General features: G+C 39.9%; 1 protein-coding gene across 2 annotated transcripts in view; it reads left to right on the top strand.

The window, feature by feature from the left end:
* The window catches only part of KCNIP4 (potassium voltage-gated channel interacting protein 4), a 152291-nt gene that overhangs the window by 69951 nt on the left and 58084 nt on the right, over positions 1-24256 (top strand). Inside the window, exon 1 of one of the 2 annotated variants that reach the window (XM_053458328.1) lies at positions 21893-22352. The exons of the other annotated variant lie outside the window; for it this stretch is intronic. Within the exon in view, the coding sequence (XP_053314303.1) occupies positions 22241-22352 (112 nt within the window). The 5' untranslated portion in view covers positions 21893-22240. Of the gene's footprint in view, positions 1-21892; positions 22353-24256 lie in introns of those variants that run through there. 2 annotated transcript variants of the gene reach the window in all.

Genomic DNA, 24256 nt, shown 5'->3' with positions numbered 1-24256 from the left:
CAACACAAAGTGAATACATTTTGGCTGAATTATTCACATTCTCAATGCGGTAGAAGAGCAATCCTATTGCCAAACGGTAAAATATTATTTAATGTCATATCGCAGCTGTGGATATTTGATAAAGCTCTATGATAAGATTTGCAGGGATTTGTTTTGTCATTTTTCTTTCCCACTTGGATATTTCTTTGATCATGCAAAATTTGCCTGGAAGACTCAGCCAGTTGTCATGTCACTTGTGTTTTCATTTCAAAATCTATCATAAGACAATATATATATAATATATCTGGCAGAGACATCTGGCTCGACAAATTAGGAGAACGGTACAGTATGCAAAGCTGGTGCTAGGACACAACAGAACCTTTCCGGTTTGGCAGGCAGCACTTGAAACAATCCACCTCTGTCTACCGGGAGTGGCTTGGCTTGCAGTGTCTGGCCTGGGGAGGGCGGTACAGCTCAGTGGCCCTCTAGCCCCTTAGCCCCCATAACATACACACATGCACTCCATCTAACACATACACTTATATTTACACTCTCACATTAACACATTAGCATACACACACACACACACATTTACACTAGAACCTTGCCTGCTGTCTTTCCCTATGGCTGCTCGCACAATGTAGAAAAGGACAGTAGGGCCCACTGTATGGCGTGAAAACTCTTTTTGAAGATTTTTCTCTAAAATGTATTTTTCCTTGTGATAGCCCAAAGAGAAAATGCTCTTATTCTACAAAATAATTTAATAATATGCTACAAACTTTAATACAACATGACTTATGACTTACAATGTTTGACATGTAAATAATTTATATATAATAAGACAGACTTGTGTAACTCGGTAAGTGACCCAGTATGCCATTGCATTGTTTTCCAATGGAAGAGCTTATTAAAAGCCTTTTCAAGCTAAACTAAAGTCAAAACACCAACTTACCTTCAAAGTAAAATACATGGTTTAATATACCGTATTTGCTCGATTATAAGACGAGGTTTTTTTCAGAGCAAATGCTCTGAAAAATACCCCTCGTCTTCTAATCGGGGTCGTCTTCTAATCAGACCTCAAATAGAGGTCTGATTATGAGACTAAGATCCAGATCCCCCGCACCGCTGCAGGGGACCTGGATCCTCCTGTCTCACCACCCCATACACACACTTACCGGTGCTTCCTGCTGTATTGCCGGGGCAGCGATCCGCGTAGACAACGTCCGCTGCAGCCGGAAGGAGGTGTGGCTAGCAGCGGGGTTGTCTGCGTCCGTCGCGTATACCGTACCCCGGCTTTCAGAAATCAGAGTTCCCCGCACCGGTGCCGCACCGAAGGTATTCGAGACGGACGCAGACAAACCCCCGCTGCCAACTCCACCTCCTTCCGGCTGCAGCAGAAGGAGACGTTAACCCGCTGCCCCGGCAAAACAGCATGAAATTGGAAGCACCGGTAAGTGTGCGTGTGCGTGTTAAATGGGGGCATAGGGCATTTCTGGAATGCCTTATACCCCTATTTGCCACTCTGGCACTTAGGGGGTTAAAAAGCATATTAATGGGCAGAGTGGCATATAGGGAGGTATAAGGCATTTCACCTCCCTATATGCCACTCTGCCCCATAATATGCCTTTTAACCCCCTAAATGCCAGAGTGGCATATTGGGGTATAAGGCATTTCTGGAGGCAGAGTGCTCTATACAATGCCTTTTAACTTCCTTAATGCCACTCTGCCTCCTGGAATGCCTTATACCTCCCTATATGCCACTCTGCCCCATTATATGCATTTTAACCCCCTAAATGCCAGAATGGGATATAGGGGTATAAGGCATTTTGTCAGGAACCACTTTTTTGCTGCCTGAACCATGGCTTTTTCATACCTGTGCCATTTACATCTGCTACCACTAGTGGCCACCCTCCGCCCTCTGGAGCACTCAGAACTCAGGTGTGCCTTGTTACCTGGGTTGAGCCCTAGTGAATACATCCAGCTGGGCCTTGTTACCTGGATTCCCCTGCCTTTATGAACCTGCCCTGCCCTTCAGTCAGGGCCTTTGTATTGAAGTCTATGGACCTTCCTGCTGTGGCTCTGCACCTGTACTGTTCCTGCTTCCCTGCTTTTGTGTCCTTCCAAGTGGACTCCCTGCTTTTGTGTCCTTCCAAGTGGACTCCCTGCTTTTGTGTCCTTCCAAGTGGACTCCCTGCTTTTGTGTCCTTCCAAGTGGACTCCGTGCTTTTGTGTCCTTCCAAGTGGACTCCCTGCTTTTGTGTCCTTCCAAGTGGACTCCCTGCTTTTGTGTCCTTCCAAGTGGACTCCCTGCTTTTGTGTCCTTCCAAGTGGACTCCCTGCTATTGTGTCCTTCCAAGTGGACTCCCTGCTATTGTGTCCTTCCAAGTGGACTCCCTGCTATTGTGTCCTTCCAAGTGGGCTGTGTGCCTTTCGTACCCTTCCAAGCGGGCTGTGTGCCTTTCGTACCCTTCCAAGCGGGCTGTGTGCCTTTCGTACCCTTCCAAGCGGGCTGTGTGCCTTTCGTACCCTTCCAAGCGGGCTGTGTGCCTTTCGTACCCTTCCAAGCGGGCTGTGTGCCTTTCGTACCCTTCCAAGCGGGCTGTGTGCCTTTCGTACCCTTCCAAGCGGGCTGTGTGCCTTTCGTACCCTTCCAAGTGGGCTGTGTGCCTTTCGTACCCTTCCAAGCGGGCTGTGTGCCTTTCGTACCCTTCCAAGCGGGCTGCGTGCCTTTCGTACCCTTCCAAGCGGGCTGCGTGCCTTTCGTACCCTTCCAAGCGGGCTGCGTGCCTTTCGTACCCTTCCAAGCGGGCTGCGTGCCTTTCGTACCCTTCCAAGCGGGCTGCGTGCCTTTCGTACCCTTCCAAGCGGGCTGCGTGCCTTTCGTACCCTTCCAAGCGGGCTGCGTGCCTTTCGTACCCTTCCAAGCGGGCTGCGTGCCTTTCGTACCCTTCCAAGCGGGCTGCGTGCCTTTCGTACCCTTCCAAGCGGGCTGCGTGCCTTTCGTACCCTTCCAAGCGGGCTGCGTGCCTTTCGTACCCTTCCAAGCGGGCTGCGTGCCTTTCGTACCCTTCCAAGCGGGCTGCGTGCCTTTCGTACCCTTCCAAGCGGGCTGCGTGCCTTTCGTACCCTTCCAAGCGGGCTGCGTGCCTTTCGTACCCTTCCAAGCGGGCTGCGTGCCTTTCGTACCCTTCCAAGCGGGCTGCGTGCCTTTCGTACCCTTCCAAGCGGGCTGCGTGCCTTTCGTACCCTTCCAAGCGGGCTGCGTGCCTTTCGTACCCTTCCAAGCGGGCTGCGTGCCTTTCGTACCCTTCCAAGCGGGCTGCGTGCCTTTCGTACCCTTCCAAGCGGGCTGCGTGCCTTTCGTACCCTTCCAAGCGGGCTGCGTGCCTTTCGTACCCTTCCAAGCGGGCTGCGTGCCTTTCGTACCCTTCCAAGCGGGCTGCGTGCCTTTCGTACCCTTCCAAGCGGGCTGCGTGCCTTTCGTACCCTTCCAAGCGGGCTGCGTGCCTTTCGTACCCTTCCAAGCGGGCTGCGTGCCTTTCGTACCCTTCCAAGCGGGCTGCGTGCCTTTCGTACCCTTCCAAGCGGGCTGCGTGCCTTTCGTACCCTTCCAAGCGGGCTGCGTGCCTTTCGTACCCTTCCAAGCGGGCTGCGTGCCTTTCGTACCCTTCCAAGCGGGCTGCGTGCCTTTCGTACCCTTCCAAGCGGGCTGCGTGCCTTTCGTACCCTTCCAAGCGGGCTGCGTGCCTTTCGTACCCTTCCAAGCGGGCTGCGTGCCTTTCGTGCCCTTCCAAGCGGGCTGCGTGCCTTTTGTGCCCTTCCAAGCGGGCTCTCTGTCTGTCGTGCCCTTCCAAGCGGGCTCCCTGCCAAAAGACTTATTACCTGTATTTTATTTTGCCATACGTCCGGTTACTTGCTTAGACTATATTACCCTTATTTGCTGGTTCTGTTATATACATAAAATACACTGCATTACCTGGATATCTGTTGGTGGTGTCTTTGTTTGCATAATCATGCACCCTGGGTTACATACTGAACCCCAAGTATCCCCTGCGCATGGGCTCCTACCCGACCTGATCACCCGAGTCCTGACAGAATACAAAGGCCATTACAAGGAGTCAGCGGGGTTACTTTCAGTAATCAAAGTGATAGGAGAATGCTTGCTTGAACTGTGCAAATCATTAATGCAAATCTGGGACTCCAACTCCAATCACTCTCATGAAGACCATTCACCTACACCTGCTACAGCACCTGAGAAATCCAACAAGCCTGTTACCAGAATTAAAAAGAAATCTTCTAGGAAACGTGAACCCCTTACCACAACCGAATTACAACAAAGGCGTGATGAGGAATCTTGCTTTTACTGTGGCAAAAAGGGACACTGGATCACTCAATGTCCTCTGAAACCTCCCAAACCCTCTGTACCGATTGAACAGTCTACGTCACAACCACAGAGCTCTCCTAAAAGGGGAAGTAGCTTTATTCCCCAGGATAGTGAACCCATGGAGTATATACCAACCCCTGTGATTCCTAATGCTTATCAAACTCCAGTGGATGTCCAGCTGAAGCCTGATGATGATTGTTCTGTGATGGAATGCAGCGTCTGTGATCCTACAGTCTGTGGCAGTGTGGGTTGCTCCCATATGGATGAACTACCTATTGCTTTCTGTTCAGCCATGATTGCAACTCCTATCACTCCTACCTCAGCAAAGTGTGATACACCAGAGACTACCATAGCCCCTAGTATCACCTCTGGACTGGTAACAAAGATGCATGACCCTATTCCATCTCTGGGCAAGAAGGGGTCTTCCATCAATGCTTCCCATACTGAACTGCCCTCAGTGGTGCCCTGGGTACAGGGCAGCTATGTGACCCCTGGTACATGGAAAGAGAAAGCACTGAATCATACCGTCTCCTCAACTTCTTCAGCATCCAGTCCTACTTTGACCTACAATTGCACCACAGATAATCTCTCCTTTGATTGTGTTATTACCCCTAATGGCAATATAATCAGAAAGGAAGACCTGGAGATCATTGAACAAGCTTTACCGAAGAAGAAGAAGAAGAAATCACATTAAGTACACCCTTCTGCTCAGTTTATTAAAGTTGTACAGATTTTATTCAGACTGTTCGCGTTCAGTGACCGCTCCTTGGGGAGGGGGTACTGTCAGGAACCACTTTTTTGCTGCCTGAACCGTGGCTTTTTCATACCTGTGCCATTTACATCTGCTACCACTAGTGGCCACCCTCCGCCCTCTGGAGCACTCAGAACTCAGGTGTGCCTTGTTACCTGGGTTGAGCCCTAGTGAATACATCCAGCTGGGCCTTGTTACCTGGATTCCCCTGCCTTTATGAACCTGCCCTGCCCTTCAGTCAGGGCCTTTGTATTGAAGTCTATGGACCTTCCTGCTGTGGCTCTGCACCTGTACTGTTCCTGCTTCCCTGCTTTTGTGTCCTTCCAAGTGGACTCCCTGCTTTTGTGTCCTTCCAAGTGGACTCCCTGCTTTTGTGTCCTTCCAAGTGGACTCCCTGCTTTTGTGTCCTTCCAAGTGGACTCCGTGCTTTTGTGTCCTTCCAAGTGGACTCCCTGCTTTTGTGTCCTTCCAAGTGGACTCCCTGCTTTTGTGTCCTTCCAAGTGGACTCCCTGCTATTGTGTCCTTCCAAGTGGACTCCCTGCTATTGTGTCCTTCCAAGTGGGCTGTGTGCCTTTCGTACCCTTCCAAGCGGGCTGTGTGCCTTTCGTACCCTTCCAAGCGGGCTGCGTGCCTTTCGTACGCTTCCAAGCGGGCTGCGTGCCTTTCGTACGCTTCCAAGCGGGCTGCGTGCCTTTCGTACGCTTCCAAGCGGGCTGCGTGCCTTTCGTACCCTTCCAAGCGGGCTGCGTGCCTTTCGTACCCTTCCAAGCGGGCTGCGTGCCTTTCGTACCCTTCCAAGCGGGCTGCGTGCCTTTCGTACCCTTCCAAGCGGGCTGCGTGCCTTTCGTACCCTTCCAAGCGGGCTGCGTGCCTTTCGTACCCTTCCAAGCGGGCTGCGTGCCTTTCGTACCCTTCCAAGCGGGCTGCGTGCCTTTCGTACCCTTCCAAGCGGGCTGCGTGCCTTTCGTACCCTTCCAAGCGGGCTGCGTGCCTTTCGTACCCTTCCAAGCGGGCTCCCTGCCAAAAGACTTATTACCTGTATTTTATTTTGCCATACGTCCGGTTACTTGCTTAGACTATATTACCCTTATTTGCTGGTTCTGTTATATACATAAAATACACTGCATTACCTGGATTTCTGTTGGTGGTGTCTTTGTTTGTATAATCATGCACCCTGGGTTACATACTGAACCCCAAGTATCCCCTGCGCATGGGCTCCTACCTGACCTGATCACCCGAGTCCTGACACATTTCTGGAGGCAGAGTGGCACATAGGGGGTCAAAAGGCATACCATGGGGCACAGTGGCATATAGAGGGTTAAAAGGCATATCATGGGCCACAGTGCCATATTGGAGTGGCAAGCCTGGGGGCAGATGTGCGTAACTGGGGGACAGGTTGGAAAATACAAGGAAATAAAAACAAAAAAAATATTTTTCTCAATCATAGCTTTTATTAAAAAAAATAGTTTACATGAATTAACATTTACTGGTAAAAATTTTTTCCTTTAGGGTCGTCTTATATTCAGGCTTTTTCTTTTTTTCCTAAGTTAATATTCAGATTTTGGGGGGTCGTCTTATAATCAGGGTCGTCTTATAATCGAGCAAATACGGTAATTGATTGGTAACCAGTGTCACAAGCTAGGGGCGGTTTTACTGGTATTTTGCCCTTACGTCCTTGAGCCAGTTTTAATATCCTCAAGACTATTCCCAAAATTTAGAGTATTGCCCGTTTGAAAAGACGGATCTTATTTTCCTTGTTGCTTTCTGTATTTTTAAAATACATTTCATGTACAACATAAATGTAGTGTGATACAAAATGAGTTATGAATTATTGTAGATTATGAAATCTATCATGTTTTTAAATACATGCCGGTCTGTGCCAATAATTAAATACATGAATAAGGCAAAGACCATATAAAAAGGTTCTGTTTTTTTTTTATATTATAATAACCATTTAGTGCATAAATAAATATAACTTAACTTAAAATATGACATACCAAATGTACACACTAACTTTGGAAAGCAGAAATGCAAAGTTTTTGTAATTATACAAAATGTATGATCTGGCTACTACTAAGGACCATACAACAAATTATTACGCTTATTGATTTATAAAACAAAAAAACAGTTTTCTTTCTTTTGTACATTGTAACCATAGCAACTAAATATAACTCAATATATTAGTAAGAACTAAACTAATAAAATCTCAAGTAAAGAAATGAAGGTCAGCCACCAAAAGCAACAAATCTGTTGGTTAAAATTAAATTATATGAAACTTTGTCACGTTATGTTCTACTTGGTGTTCAGCAGACTGCCCAGGAGTCAAACTTATGATACATTGTGTTCTTAACATAATGTCTTTCAGGCATTCAAATATGTTTCTTGGGAAAATAGTGTTATTTAAAGTTATACTCGCATGAATGTTCAAACTTGTCCTTAACAAGAGGGCATTTTGCAAATATATTGTTGGGAAAATCCTCATATCTTACAGAAATATTCTATAAGCCCAAAATACAAAAGGCTGTGGTAGGCAAATTTCATTTATTGAGCAGCGCAGCTGGACATGGATGGAACACTGAAAACAGGCAGGGGTTAATTCAAGGATTAGGGTCTAGGTTGATTTAAGCGTATCTCAAGTACATAAAATTCTTACTTTGCTAAATATGTTTGAAAACAATATCAATCCACACAGCTTTTTTTTTACTTCAGTTAGATTAAGTCAGCACTCCATTCAGAAGACCACTTCAGGAGAAACTTGCCACACCGAGCAGTGACCTTGGCAGGTGCCTTCGTATTGAGAGACATCTTTCAGTTTACTCAATTGGGTAGATTTACTAAAAGGTCATTTTGGGTAAGAGGACAATGACACTGATGGTTGCATGAATTGCCACGCTAAAATTCACAAGACAGCATATCTTTTCTTCCAAGGTTCTAATTTGCATTGGCATTTAAAACTCAAGTAAAGTGCACCTAAGATGTGATTTTTCTCATTTTAAATCCTAAATCCAATATATATAAAACTTCACAAAGATTTATTAAGGCCATTCTGATCTCAATCCAGCTCATAATTGTTGTCTATTGATTGCAACCAACTTTTTGTAGGGTTGTCCCCTGAATGTCCCCAATGCAGGACTTATGTGCCTCTGCACATTAATTGACTTCCTGACCCTACTAAACTAGCCTCACAACGATTACTCACTGATACCTAGGAAGCCTATGAGTATCTTTATTCCATTGTGTACCATTTGACTTTTTACTGTTTACATAGAATATACTTCTGTATAGTCAGCTCTTGCACAGCTTGGCCTTATCCTGCCTTGACATGGTCTTTGGTCAAACTTTATTGTGGTGCCCCATCATCTTGTAGCGTCCTAGTGTAGCTTGCTGTATTTGCTGCTGGTTCTGATTTAATCCTTAACCTTTTATTTTCTAATCTTACCACGCAGAGCCCCTACAGATGCATTTGTAGCATCAGAGCACTGACACAGGGAAATCACTGATGGCTCTCATTAGTCACCATTACCTTCTCTCATAAGGACTATAAATGATCAAACCTCTAAGGAGAAAAATGCACAATGTATTCAACCCATGCAGACATGAAAACACATCATCTAACACATTTCAAGCAGCACACATTTTATTATTCATTACAGACTATATTTTGTTTAATTATAAGAGTTTTACAAAGCAAATAAATAGGCTTGCATTGTCATTATTTACATTAGTTTGCATAGCGTCTAATTAGCAGACAATTACATTTAGATTATATCTTACTTTATAAGTTATTGTATAATTACTGTAAAAAATTAAGTTAATTATAAGCAATGAAAAAATATATTATAATAAATAGAATTAAATATCATTGCTGCATTCCATATAATTCATTGTTAATGCAGGTGTTTTTTTGTGTGATTTTTTCTGTATTTGCTGGGATTGCTGACTATGCGCACAGGGGAGTCTTTAATATGAGGTAAATGGGACAGATGTCCGCAGGACCCCCTAAAGAGCCGCCATAGTCTGGAAGTACAGAGCGGTTCAGCCTCCGGCACAGACCTCCTCGCTCAGGTTTATTCCCTAAAGTGTAAATTCTTGCACATTGGCAAAAAAAATGTGTGTTTGCAGCAGTAAACGTGCACAACTTGGACAAAAGTCCAGCTTGCATATTCCCTAAAGTCAACTCACATCAGCACTTGCTGAAAAAAAAATAGCATTGTCTCGCACACAGTACATGAGAGGGGAGAGAAGTAGTCAACTCCAAAACTCACAACTTTAGTTGCTAGTCCTTCACGCTACATAAGATAACAGAATAAATACTTTTTACAAATCAAAATATAATCCAAATATCTTTTCTCCTTTTGAAAATGCACTCACGTGTGTATGAGCCTATGAATATCTGCTCAAGTATAACTGGTGTTGCTTTTCTCCAAATTAATACAGTTTGATGTAGCTAATGTAAAAAACAAGAGAAAACATAGCGTAACAAATATAATAAACAAGTTTATTGGCCCCTTTACAACCATAAAAAACTAGTTTCTCATTGAACGTGCGTGTAGGATCCATTTGTTAACACACAAGTTCAATGAGAAACTTGTTTTTATGATTTTAAGTAAGTAAGCCTTATTGTAGAGGGGGGCAATAAAATTGTTATATTTGTTACGCTATGTCCAGCATTTTTTCTTGTTTTCTACATTAGCTACATCGAAGTACCTGACTCTGAAATGTCTTAATTTGGAGAAAAACTACACCAGTTATACTTAAGCCGGTATTCATAGGCTCATACACATGTGAGTGCATTTTCAAATAGGGGTTATATATAAAATGTTCTTTTATTTGTATTTTTACATGTTTATCGATAAGTCATCCCAAATAAGTTTTTGTAGAGATAACTATCCTTCTATTAATTTTTAGATAGTTAGATAGCAATACATTTTGTTCACTAATTGATCTCATGTTTAAGTGGTTGGGAAGTACACATTTTGTGCTTGCTGCTCTTTGTTAGGGAATCAGATGCCTTAATCACTATTTCTATATTGGTCTATACATTAATAAAGGGCTGAAAATGTATTCAACACTAATATGCAACACAAGGATGCGCATCTCCTGCAGGGCATTTGCTGGGGGGGGGGTGCGCCAAATGCATTGGTAAAACTGACTACATGAAAATTTAAAAGGACCATGCACCAAACATATGCATCGGACTGTATATAATGGCTGGAGTATCTCTTTTATGTAAGAACATATCAGATCGATATATCTATCTGTCTCTCTATATTTATTCTTTTCCTTTTTCAATGGAACATATAGTTTTGGAGGCTTGGGCCTCGATACAACGAGCCATCTGAAACCAAAACTATTTCAGAAAAAGCAGATCACCTCCAAATATATACTCTCCGGTGAGCAAATCAGCTCCTAGGGCACAAATCCAAAAAGCAGCCTTTAAGTGCAAACATGCATGAATGAATTTAGCGATCAAATCTCATAATAACAGGACAGCGAGTACTGATCTGAAGTCCAAATCACTTCAAGCCTAATATATGATCAAAGTAAAAAAAAAAAGTTATGTTCAATTCAGTTAATTAAGCCATAAAAATGCTAGAGATCCTTGTTAAGTTAGTCTCGTCATAACCAGTATGTGCTGAGATCAATGGAAAAATAAAGTCTCATTTGTACAACCAGCAATTACAGAAAAATATTTTTTTTTATCCGCGCTTTTTTGTCCCCTGTTACTTTTTAGGCACACAGCCAACAAATGTATCGCTACACAATTAGAATAACCACACCAAGGTCGTTTAATTGGATTGCTTGCTACAAATGTATCAATTTTAGGTATCTTGGCAGAAGTCGATGTACATTTGAGGTGTTGTTTTCGCCAATTATTTATATTGACTTGTCTTCATGCGAGAAGTGTGTCAGTCGTAACTGAGTTTAAAGTGATCCTCCAAAACAACTGTTTTTATATTGATGTGTTTCAAATTTGGAAGTTTTCTTTTTCATATTGCCTTTTCAAAAATGTCCCCTCTGTTCTAAATATGGCACAACTTACTTCAAGAAATAGAGAAATCAGGTACATAAAAATAATTTCCAGTCTTTGTTACAATGATTACAGTGATAAACTCCTACCATTAAATTAAAAAATAAATATATTATTATTATTATTATTATTATTATTAAAAGATGGGGCACAGTGATAGGCAGCTTTAAAGGGGTGGTTTATTTAAATATGCTATACTTAAGATATTTTTTTTAAATACCTTAACATAACAATGCACATATACTTAGATAATCTGAATCCAAATAAATTGTTTTTGTTTGTAGTTCCATCATTGATTACATATTGACTGGTTCAGGGCTGTCAATTAGATTGTAAGCTGGTTTGAGCAGGGCCCTCCTCAACTGTTGTCTCTGTAAGTCAATTTGTTATGTTACATACTACTTGTAATGTCCTGTCCACCCATTGTACAGCGCTACGGAATTTGATGGCGCTATATAAAACAATAAATAATAATAACAGCCGCCTGATGCTGTGAGTGTGGTCGATGGCTGGATAAACTTGCTCAGGCCTTTATGCTCACGTCTCTATGCTCGGCCGGCCGTAGTACACTGCATGAAATTCTTTATTAAAAACACTCCTTTAGAAGCTTCTGGCAGTAATTTACTAAACCATAAGCTATAGATGAGTTGCATATTCAAAAGGTAGTAAAGCCAAGATAAAAGTTTCTGTGCCCTAACTTTTAAGAATCCTTTCATTTCTCTCCCTATATACGTGTGTATCGATTTTTGTACTGTTTTGTTTTTTAACAGTATCAGTTTCCAGGATCAAGTGTGTGTTTCTTGTCTTTTTTACTTGATAATAATTGAACAATAAATAGCCCTCGGTCTAAATATAGTCACCCCTTGCATTGAAGAGATCAGATAGCTTGAGTGTTGTGAATGCTGTATAGGGATTCTTGACATTCACAATATGCCAACAGCTGAGATAAGGTTAAGAAGATTAAAAGGAAAGAAAATGTTTGAAATGGGTAAGATGTTCCTAAAAAAAATCCATCCAGCACGCTGGTCTTTTTAAAATAATTACTATTATATTTTCTCTGTTTTTTTTTTTTTTTTGCTGAAATATGGTTATACTGATAACGGCAAAAAAATACACCAATCAATACACTAAAAATACACAGAACAGACTATAAGGACTTGGGACAGTTTTAGTTTGCTTATGATATCTAGTTGTTATGAGAAAACCTGTGGTTTTGGACTCTTCAACAAGCTTTATCTTATACAAGTAAAATACATTTAAAATAACAAATAAAAGCATCGCTTTCCTGAAACAATCTTGAATTATATTAGAATAGCTATTTTTGTTATCCTTCAAGTTATTCAACTAGCAACAGAACATGAATGTGAATCAGGCCACCACGATCTCATCCTCCTATTGACTTTAAAATAGGAAAGACGTCCTTTTTTTGTCATATTTTACCGTAATCGCCATTTGAGGTTCATTGCTTCTTTATGTAAATGTTTGGATAGTTTCTATGAAACAATTCATAAATTGAACCTTACATTTTTTTAATCTCTACACAGAATCATAAAACATTCAAAAAAGAACTGACGCCAAGGTTAATACTCGATATGTTGGGAGAAGCAAGGATGTTGACTCGTTACATTCTGATTTTAAGCTTCATTTCCTATGCCTGCATGTATAATACAACCTAGTCTTGGAATTTTTTGTGTGCGCTTCATTTTCGGCTTGCTTGGGACGCTCTGTTCTAGCTCTTATCCATGAAGCAAAGGCATTTTTGTCTATTTAAAGCCTCTACATCCATAGGGTACGTAAACGGATCGGCTATGTGAACGGTGTATACAAATGAGCAAAACAGGTCTTGGATTTCATGTCAAGAGTTTTTCTTAACCCCTTAAGGACAATGGGCGGCCCCTAAACCCATTGAAAACAATGCATTTTGAGCCCGTACATGAACAGGCTTTGTCATTAAGGGGTTAAATATGTAAGAACATTAGCACATGTACTGTATATCTTTATTTCCCCATTGTGTATCATATGCCCCTGACAAATAGAATTGTATTCCACATCTGATATTTAAATGAATTTAAGATAAAGATGGTAATCTATACAACTATTAATGACAATGGAGGGGCGGTATTACCTTTTATCATTATGATGCGTTTCTAAACGCTGTCAAAGTTGGAAAGCAGTTTTGTGGAATATAATGATTATTCCATTAATTCATGCCATTTGCGCACCTGCTCTTGTTTTATGAACAGATGCAGACCCATTGTTAGACGCAAACACTTTATTAGCATATGCATATTGCTTTATCTTGTTGCTCTCTGGAAACTTACACACAGTAGAATCTTCTGTCCCACTTATATTATTCCAGACGGCATCTTTGCAGCTAGTAGATGAGCTTATTTTCATATCGTGATTGCCAACGGTATTTCATCTTACACCGAAACACCTGATGTTTTTTTTATCTTGAAAAATGATAACATTTACACAAATTAATTAAACATCTGAATCATTTAACATTCCTAACATCCACTGTGTACTCAAGGATTACATATTTATCTGTATAATACAGGCACGGGGTTAATTTTTTTTTTTTTAATTAGCAGCAAGTCATTAATTTTTAGTCAGTCCTGTCTAATTATTGTCAAGATGTGCAAATGAATATAACATTTTATCTAAAATGGAAAATCTGAAGTGGAATGACCCAACTGATGACTATTACCCCTCTGTTACCCCCTGGAAGGCCCGGAGTGGCCATCAGCACACCAGCCAAATGCCCAGTTGTATGCCATGTGAGCATAACAATGTTGCATGTGGCTCCACATATCCAGCTGTCGACCCCACTTACGCCATCAGGAAGCCATTGGCCTTAAAGTCCGGTCATGTCCTCTGGCTACCTAAATGTATGAAGACCCCCTAAAATATCAGTAGAAAATAAGGATGCCCAATTCCTTCATCTCCTCTCCTCAACCAGTAACAATATCATGTCCTGATCAACTTTGCAGAACAGGTTCTCCATTTTATTTTATACTTCATTATATTTTACGGTACATATAAGTTCGACTTGGATATATTTACATATGTTCTGGAAAGACTCTAAAATCTCCGTTTTTATTATTATTATACTGTATGCTTACCCCGTAGTTGGAAAAACAATAGACTCTGATTAACACAAGATATAGTCTAAATTAAATTAATTCGTACATTATATATGGGCTTGCAGATAGTAACAGCAGGCATTCTATGTACTGCAATTAATAGGCCACAGGCAACAGAAATAGATCAAACCAGCTTTTCACCTCTTTTTTTACTAAAAAGGAATTACTATAAAGCAGTTGAAAATCCTCACTTTAGTCAATAACCAATCAATAGTGCATTACTTTTTATAAAGTTGTTTTCTAGTAGAAAGAAGAAACTTTAAAAAAAAAAAAAAAAGAATCCCAGGCCTCATATGTTGGTACTTGACAAGAATTAATAAAGCAACGCATTGGCATCCAGTGGTATATATGAGACGTTGACTACCACCCCCCTCCTCCGGATAACATTACATATTATCTAGGCACACCGGGTACCATCATCTTTGGTCCCAAAAGGTACATGGAAAACCTTTTGTTGTTTTTATAGCTAAAAAACAACCAGTCATGATATGCAATGGAAGGGTTTTAATCTTAAAGACACCTTGTATTATCCCTATTTAACTTTTTGTTGTCCCTGTTTGGTAGCCAATGTTATTTGACTTTATTTGACATTGTACAAAACATCCAAATTAATTGTTTTATTAGGTTGACATAATAACTGCTAGTATTTTTGATGGTGGCGTGGGTAAAATGTATGTGGTATGTATGTACTATGCTATGTTAAGCCTATATAAGGTGTTTAAATTAAAGTTAAGATTGAGTTGTAGTGCTTAAACTCGTGAAGATGTAGAGAAATATCACAGGGTCAGAGCTATATTTTAAGAAAAGTAGGAACAAAGGTGCTATAAACTGTGAAAGTAAAGATATGCCAAGGAACAGTATACCATAGCAACTTTGGAATTACAATTAACTAAGGAAATATTGGTCTACTCAATATAATCCCTATTTAATTGTAAATTTTCTTTATTAGTACTCTAGTTACGAAAAAAATGTTGACCTCAGCAATCACGGAGCTTAGAGAAATACACCCAGCCAGAGACATGTACATAGAAACCCCTACAGATTCAAATTTAAAAGCCTAACACACTGCATAGAATTACGTACCATAGGATTACTCAATGCAGCACTATTAATTCAAAGGTTTTGTGGAGCAGCACCTTCATTCTATGTAGATTAACGCAAGTGTTCGGCCAGACAGTTGTATACAGTATTTTAACTCAGCTGTCCCATTAATTCAAAGGTTTTGTGGAGCAGCACCTTCATTCTATGTAGATTAACGCAAGTGTTCGGCCAGACAGTTGGATACAGTATTTTAACTCAGCTGTCCCATTAATTCAAATTTTTGTTTCATTTTGCGTATTTTAGAACACAGGATTTAGAGGAATATGGCATTTATGAAGGCTTTGATTACTGGGCTAACCAGTCCCAGACTGGTCATCTGGTATACCAGGCCAATGCCCAGTGGGCTGCTGGCCATCGACTCCCCTTACTTTAGTGGCAGATCAGGTGCGGCCTTATGCTTTTGAACATGAGAATATCAAGCACATGAAGTCCAATTTCCTGATAAAGTATGTGTGGCCAACAGACTTAATGCGCCAAGGCCAACTTGTGATCGTCTGTCTGGGCCTGAAACTAAATTTCCGTCCTCGTGCTCCTTAGTAATAGTAACAGAATCCAGTGCTCACTTTCATACTCTTATTAACACCGTGAAGGAAAATAAATTAACCCCCCCCCCAAATAAACAGGAAACTACCATTTTTTAAAAAACTTCAAGATAGAGACCAAACCTTAGCTTTAGTGTACAGAATTATATAGGGTATACAGCAACAAAAAACTCACAATGGACTATATGATAATAATAAGCATAAAACCAAGAAAAAATACAGTTAAAATATAGAAAAATATGCATAGAAATAAAAATTCAAAATAGAATCAATTAAAACGTAGAAATATAGAATTTGATGGCAGATAAGAACCGTTCAGTGCATCTAGTCTGCCCATCGTTTCTGCTGTAAAGACTCAGATCTTAATCAGTCCTTAGATGTAAGATAGATTTGTGTCCTGGTTTAATTCCGTCACTGTTTTTCTCATAGATAAATATCGATTAAAGCAATCAGGTGATGTTCCAACCCAAACTTTTTCCTCCTCCTGTGTTGAGTGTCACGCTGTGAGTAAAGCTTTCACTCTGTTCCAGCAGTGATTAGTTTGCCAGCTGATAGCTGCCACCTGTGTTGTGTGTCCTTCTGAGCCTCTATTCGTAAAACTAAATACTGTTCCCATAGTGGAAAATAAAAACACTAGTGCACATTGGAATGGGCTTTATTAGAAGGAATAAAATTGAAGTTGCATTGGGTAGAAATAATATGGACCCATAACTAGAAACCACTAGAATAGGAGGTGTCCTTGTAGAAAACCTCCTCACTTGTCACTTATTGCAAAAAGAGATAACAACAGGAAGGCAAAAGTTAAAGGTGTGGTGACATAAGTATTGTTGTCAATGTTTTTGCCAGTTGAACTCTTCCTGTATCACATGTGTCTTCTGATATGTTAACGAGGGCACACGTACAGTGATTCAATATGCCTGTTGAATGCAAAATCTTAGTTCAGTCTCTCTCTGCCCACCATCCTGCATGGATGGGGTAATCGGTGGTGTGCTGGGTTATGTTGGACCTTTAGGTTGCAGGTTAGTCTTGGAAAGTGTTGCATTGTATGTTGGGCTGTCACTCATTTATTGTATGTTACTGTGTTTTTGTCTCTTATTAAATATCTGTTAAAGTAGACGAACCTTTGAGATATATTTTTATATTTGGTTTAAACACCACAAAAGGGAGGGGGAGAGCTGCAATGAAGAAGGGAGAGTAGGCTAGTGAGTGTGTGTGTTTGTGTGTATATATATGTATATATACATATATATATATATATATATATATATATATATATATATATATATATATATATAGTGTTAGCATGTCTGAGTGTATACTGTTCATTTGTGTGTTAATGTATTGAATTAGCGTGAGTGTCTCACTCAGCGTATGTTGTTAGTCAATGAATGTTAGTATGAGTATGTGTGTGTTAGTATTTGGTGTTAGCATTAGAGTGTGTTAGAGTGCCATGGGGTGACCTTGCAGTTAGTGGCACCAAGGAGAGGGGAAGGTAGAGGGAGAGTTAGAGTATGTTTTGTTATGTATAAGTGTATAGTGTTAGAGAATGTGTGTGTTAGCGTATGGTGTTAGTAACCTGAACCCAGCCAGAGCTGACCCTACCATATACGTGAGCTAACAATACTGTAGGTTTCAGCTGCACAGGATACAGGTGGCACCGCTTTGGTAGGCAAGCCATAAGTTTGAAGGCAGTAAGGTAAAGGTATATATGACTGAAGGAATACTTCTAATTTTATTTTAGATATCAATTTTTATGCAAAATATTAAAAAAATATTGATAAATTAATAAGTACTCTTATAAGCATATGCATGCTACTGGCAGAAGACAATCTTGATTACTGAACTAAATTAGTGGTACATTAAAATAAACCTCTTATTGATGAATTAAAAAAATAAAGCTAGTTTATTATATGTAGCATTGCATCAAGTGTTCTTTCTTCTGTGAAGCCATGTTTTATTAACTATATATTTTGATTTTGTTTTTGTAAAAATTATATTCCCATGTTTTGATTTCTTTAACATAAGCTGATGTATAATGATTGAGTTATGATACCTCCCTTAAGGAATTCGAAATTCACTAAATGTCAGCCTTGTTGTCTGCCTCAGCTGACAAAATAAATAAGATAACAAGATTCACATTGAACAATGGTTTAAATTGCTGCCATGGCTACACTCATCTCTACAGACAGATAAATTCCTTGATCACTGATTTTTATCTCCTTTCTTTATACTTCAATATTTTTGGAATGATATTTAGCACATAAAATTGAGTTACACAGAAAGTGAGATGGTTTGGTAAGGTAATTTTATAGAAAAAACATGTTCTCCAGTAATGCATTATCCAGCTGAATATACAGCTGAAATCACATGCAGGGTAAGGCTATGTGACTGCCATGCAGTGATCGAGCATTGGATTTGATGGAAGGTGGCAGTCAGTTGGCCCATCTGGTTTTCCCATTTTGTTACCTTTTGTAAAACCTCAAACCATAACTGGTTCTTCGCCATGTCTAATGTGAAAGATAACTTAGTCCAACTTTGGCCGGAAAGGTGTTCCACTTATCCAACTTCTCAGTGAAGAGCTAGATTACTTTGAAGCCTCTAACCTTCCAGTTGAAGACTAAGATCAAACATTTCCTTCTTTAAAACATGCATCCCTTCTGTAGACATGTTATGTATCTACCACATCTTCTCTCCCTCGCCTTTCCTCCAAGCTGTAAATGTTTTGATACCTTACGAGCCATTCTTTATATTCTCTCCAGGATAATGATATCTTTCTATAGATAGGGTTTCAATACCTTTTAAAACTACAGAAAGGAAATAAATAAAACATGAATTTACATATTTTATTAGTCTGAAAAAGTCACGTACATGAAATTCACATTTTACAGGTAGGTGTATTATTGATTTCGAAAAAGGGGGATACAGCAACACCATTTTCAGTTTGGTCTCAAAGGAGTTCATGGACCTTTTTGATTTATTGCTCATTCATCATTAACCTTTATTACCTAGAATGTGTTTTGCTGAAAAATATGCTTTCCATTTTTAATGCAATGACAATATGTACAAAAACACTCTTAACCCTGCAGTGAATTCAGCATGTTTACTACGCTTACTGTAAAATTATTTCCTTTACCCCAAATCTGATAAAAAAAATCTCTCTGTTTAATGTTTTTGTATGCTATTTTGAACCCTATTGGAGAAAACAGTGAACTAAAATTACATGTGACTAATATTTTGAATGCTTACATGTATCTGATTGGTTGTTACTGCTAACATTTTGGTGCCTCTTAGTAAAATGGAATCATGTGTAGATAATATTTGTAACGTTAATTAGTAAATTAAATGACAGATTCACCATAACCGTCTTTCTTGTTTAAATTGTACAGCACCGTGAAATATGATAGTGCTATATAAATTTATAAAACCAATAATAATAAATAATTATTTAATTATCTGGAATCTGGAATTATATAATTACCAATAATCCAACCAATATATTTTTTCATTTTATAAAGTAGTATGTGAAAGGATTTGGTTACTCTAAGCTTTTTCATAGACTAAAAGGCAGAATATTTGTTAAAACACAAAATGACTAATGTACCATCGAACATGCATTAGATGCAACAGCATTCGTTTTCTCACACTTTTTTGTTTAAGGGCTCAGATTGGCTCCTAAAAAACAGAAGGCGGTTTAGTATAAAACACAGAATTGTAATACTGTTACAAATTGTTATTGTGTGTTAAGTTGGCTAGAGTTATAACTCAATAAGCAGAAAACAGAGAGCTTATAAAGCACAATAAAGAGCAGATATATTTGAAAGTCGATAAGTAATCAGGGGGAAGCCTGTTCTCAGAAAATGTGCCCCAACCACCAACTTTCATTGCAGCTCATTTTGACCCCTACCATGTCCCTGATGGTGTAGCACAATCTCTCTTCTCATTCTTCCCACGTATGATCCTACTCTGCAGAACCACATTGAGGACAAGGTTAGGACAACACAACCTGCTGCTCCCAGAGTACCTATTAATACGCAATCCTTGGGTAGGCAGCAAGACAAGGGAGGTCTGTGTCGGTAGAGAACTTTCTAATCCACAATCAGGAACATCAAGATGGTTAGAACTCCTATTACTAGGGTCCGAGTCATCGCTGTACTTGCTGTGGTTGCACCAGAGTTATTAGTTGTTACTATTTATGTTTAGTCGAGGGTGTGCATTAGGGTTGCTCAGTAGATGGTAAATCAAGGCACCTTGGAAAAAATACAATAAAAACTTTAATGGTTTTTGGTTAATGTATTTATTTGTTATTATTAGTTAAAGAAAATATTATGGTTACATCCTCCAGGAACTATTCATCTATGACCTCCAGTGTCTTTAGCCTCTGGCTAAATAGTGATGACTCCAGTAACCAGGTTTGGTCTGGCTATAGAGAACATACTGGAAAATGCCCAATGGGCCTATTTGTGAACTGGAAAATATGTAATCATCACTTAGTCCGGGGGCTGTAAATATAAATATGTCAGAGCCAGCCTGACCATCTTAGTAGCAGCCCAAGAATAATAGCCCCGGTCATTAAAGACTCACGTAATGCTGAAAAACAGAAGGTGTTATGATTTATAGACAAGTTTAGACATTTGGAAAAGTCATTGTTGGTTGCATATTTGGGTTCACTTTTCCCAGTCAATATCCAGATTTTGTGAAAACCTAATTATCAAAAACATAAAGGGTGGTAAACCTTTGAAATAGCAAATTAAGTACAATATTTGGGCACATTAAGACCTATGGGGGGAGGGGTTACCCATTATCATTTCCTTGGATAGATAATGAAAATAAAAAAATGAAAGTGGAATATTCAAAATGAATACTACTTTGGTAAACCAACACAACCACTTTAAAGATAAAATATGCATAATACAAAACCTTCCTTTGTGGTTTGTATGTCATGTGGTACTTTCTGTGACAATGATAGCACCCATTAACTGATATGTCCCATGAACCCTTTAACCAATAATCAGGTATTTAAGAAAAATGTGGGGGATTTAGGAAAGGGAAAATTCATGCAAATCTTGAAGCAGCTTAATTGTCTTTACAGTAAAGTAATTCTTTACAGTTACATTACTCTCCTAGAACAAAGAAAAACACAACTTTCCTCCCAAGCAATAAGTTTCTTCTCTGTCACAATCGCCTTCTTATTATCGTCAATAAAATCATCCACTCACATAAAAGCTGATTTACTGCCTAATATATTGCTGAGAAAGATATTTGATTGTGACTACAGACACAGGATGTGTCTGTATTTGCTCAGTGTTTTTTTAATTTATTTGAATGGTATTATCGGTGGTGGCTTTAATTAAGATTGAACTCGTGAGTAATTAGTACGAAACGTTATCTTTTCCTGCGTGTCAGTTTACAAGTTACAAATGAAATTAACCTATGCCGTCAAGCACCCTTTTCAAAACGACATAGCATCTGCGAAGACTATGACCTCTTTTATGTGAAAAAATGCATTATTTGTGATCCTGCTACGTTCGTGGCTATGTCCAAAGGGAGCGTTCATCTTTTACAAGTCCCCAGAGATCTTAGTCACGGTTTCAGGAGCTTAATTAGTCATGAAACTGTCCCTGTTTCTTCTACCTATAAATATCAAATCAAAAAGACACCCAGAAAATGATATCATAACTTGGCATAAAACCGGATCAATGTGCCCTGAGACATAATACCATATATCTTCTTCTGCGTCTTACAAGCCATAGACATATGTCATCGTAAATAAATGTCCCCCCCCAAAAAAAGTGGTTCTTGATTTATCTTAAATGCAGGGGTCGTTTTGTGTCGAAGGATATGTCGCTGCTTGGAGCAAATAGTGTTAAACGGGATTGTGAACGCTGGGAACACAGAGGTATTAGAATTAGCTGTGTGCAAAGGGAAACGTGCTCTCACGCTGCAAGTTTCCAGGGATTGCTTCTGTTATGAATTGAAAAGTCAGGATATGAGTTCCAAAGCAGACGCTCTATGAAGACTTCTAAAGAACACATTAGCTCCTAGTTATGATGTCAAAGCAAAGGGCTAGTTCTACACCATAGCATCTCCCGACAATTCACTGCTAACACAATCAAACACCAGGACGCATGCAATGTGAGCCTATTATGGATATTTTGCTTCAGTGACAGTGGTCTTTTCCACGGGCAGGGAAAAGCTGCCTTTATTTCTTTCTCATGACTGCAAGATTTCTGATACGCTCGCTTTCTGGACAAAAACCACCCAAGCAGCTGTAAAGTTCAAACAGGAATGATTTGCCAATTCCAAGGATGTTAACAGTCGAGTGGGAGTCTGAAGGACTGCAAACGGTGGGAATCGTTATGATCATTTGTGCATCTCTGAAACTGCTGCATCTTTTGGGGCTGATCGACTTCTCCGAAGGTAAAGTTATGACTTAGATTTGTATCTAGACAGTTTGTTAGCTTTACACCCAATATGCTAAAATAAAAAAAAAATAAAAAAATGAAAATGAAAGAGAAAAAAGTAAAGGAAAAATCCGTAAGTTGAACAATATTTTGAGATCAATATTTAGACGTAGCACAAAATGACGTGTGTTGGGATGACTATGAAATGTTTACTGTATGTGAATAAATTAATCAGGGACTCTAACTGGGAAGTTATTTCTAGTATAATTACCCCCCTTCATTAGCATAATGATGAAGCACAAATGTAATGTTTTAAATGTGTGTGTATATATATATATATATATATCGAAAGAGAGAGAGAGAGAGAAAAGAGAAAGAGAAGAAGAGGGGGAGAGAAAGAGAGAGAGGAGAGAAAGAGAAAGAGAAGGAGAAGAAGAGAGAGAGATAATGAAAAGGAGAGATAGAGAGAGAGAAAGAGAGAGAGAGAGAGAGAGAGAGAGGAGAAAGCGAGAGAGATAAAGAGAAAGGGAGCGGCAATACATTCTATTTAGATAAATATGGATATAGCGAGGCTAGACAACTTCCACACACTGCACTGGTTTTGACTAATGAGTGCAACACTATTACACAGAATTTGGTGAAATTGCTGTCTGCTGCGTATTTGAATGCAAATGCAAAATAAGTACAGTAAAGATGCGACTTCTCGATTACAGTCAGATCATGTTCTTCTTTTTATTACTTTTTTTTCCAACGGGTTCGATTGTTATGAGAGATAAATAGAAAACTACATATTATCTAGAGATGTGTTTTTCACACTGCATAACAGACAGGCTTGTGAATCTAATTGCAATTCCACGTTCATTCTTGTTTCCTCTGATATCAGTTTAATTATTGGAAGTAAATATTATGTTGGAACAAGGAGGCTTCGCACAAGGGGACTGCAAAATATGAATTATATGTACGTTGCTGCAGAGATTTCTACAGTATAATCGTGATGGAAGCAGGCTTCAGAGACCCTGTATTATAATAGTGATAATGCCATTGAGACAATAGGCTCTGTGGGCAAATAATAGTTAATAATAGGCAATATTTATTCTAGAAAAATATATTTTAGTTAATCTTTGATACTTAGTAGTAGTCATCACAATGATGGAAATACTTATATAGACTTATTGTCAATGTTCACTTACAATAATTGCTTAATACTGAATCTTCCCAAAATGTTTTTTTTTAAACATATGGTTGAAGCAGTCCCTGGGATAACTCCACAAATTATTACCATGTCTCCCAGCTGTCCTGATTCACATGGGACAGTTCTGATTTTGAGGCTCTGTCCCCGATGTGGAAATTAGCCCCAAAATATGGCGGGTCCTTCCCGTTAAAGGTCTTCTTTGTCTCATGTACGGTACGCCAGGAAGTGATGTCATATTGGCGGGTGCAGTGAGCGAGAAAGACTGGAAGGGATCTAATGAGCAGAGAAAATAAGGAGATGAAGGGTGTTGTGGGGGCCTGAGGGGGTGTGAGTGTGAAGAGTGTATCCTTATGGGGCGAAAGATCCTGCTTTCCTGTGAGGCTGTGTGGCTGGTACAATGGTGGAGTCCGGTATGCAGATACATAACCCCAGGAATCAGCAAATAGGGCAGGCGAGAATAAGCCGAAGTCAGGAACGAAGCCGTGGTCAGGGAAATAGCGAGCCACGAGGTCAAAATCCAAAGCCAAAGTCAGGAAACCAAAAATATCAGGAACGCCGTTTAGTAGCCAAGGGTCGGGATATAGAGAGCAGCAGAGTCGAGGGCAAGCCAGGGTCGGTACACAGAAATCGCAAGGAGAAAGCATAAATGCACTGGAGCTCAATAGGAAGAATAATCACTGAGCACTGAGCTAATCTCAGTGCTCAGTTTTTAAACTTGCCGCCTGGGG

Source organism: Spea bombifrons, chromosome 1, assembly GCF_027358695.1.
Source record: "Spea bombifrons isolate aSpeBom1 chromosome 1, aSpeBom1.2.pri, whole genome shotgun sequence".
NCBI lineage: Eukaryota > Metazoa > Chordata > Amphibia > Anura > Pelobatidae > Spea > Spea bombifrons.
The sequence above is the reverse complement of the archived record's forward strand: the minus strand, read 5'-3'. Positions and strand labels throughout refer to the sequence as shown.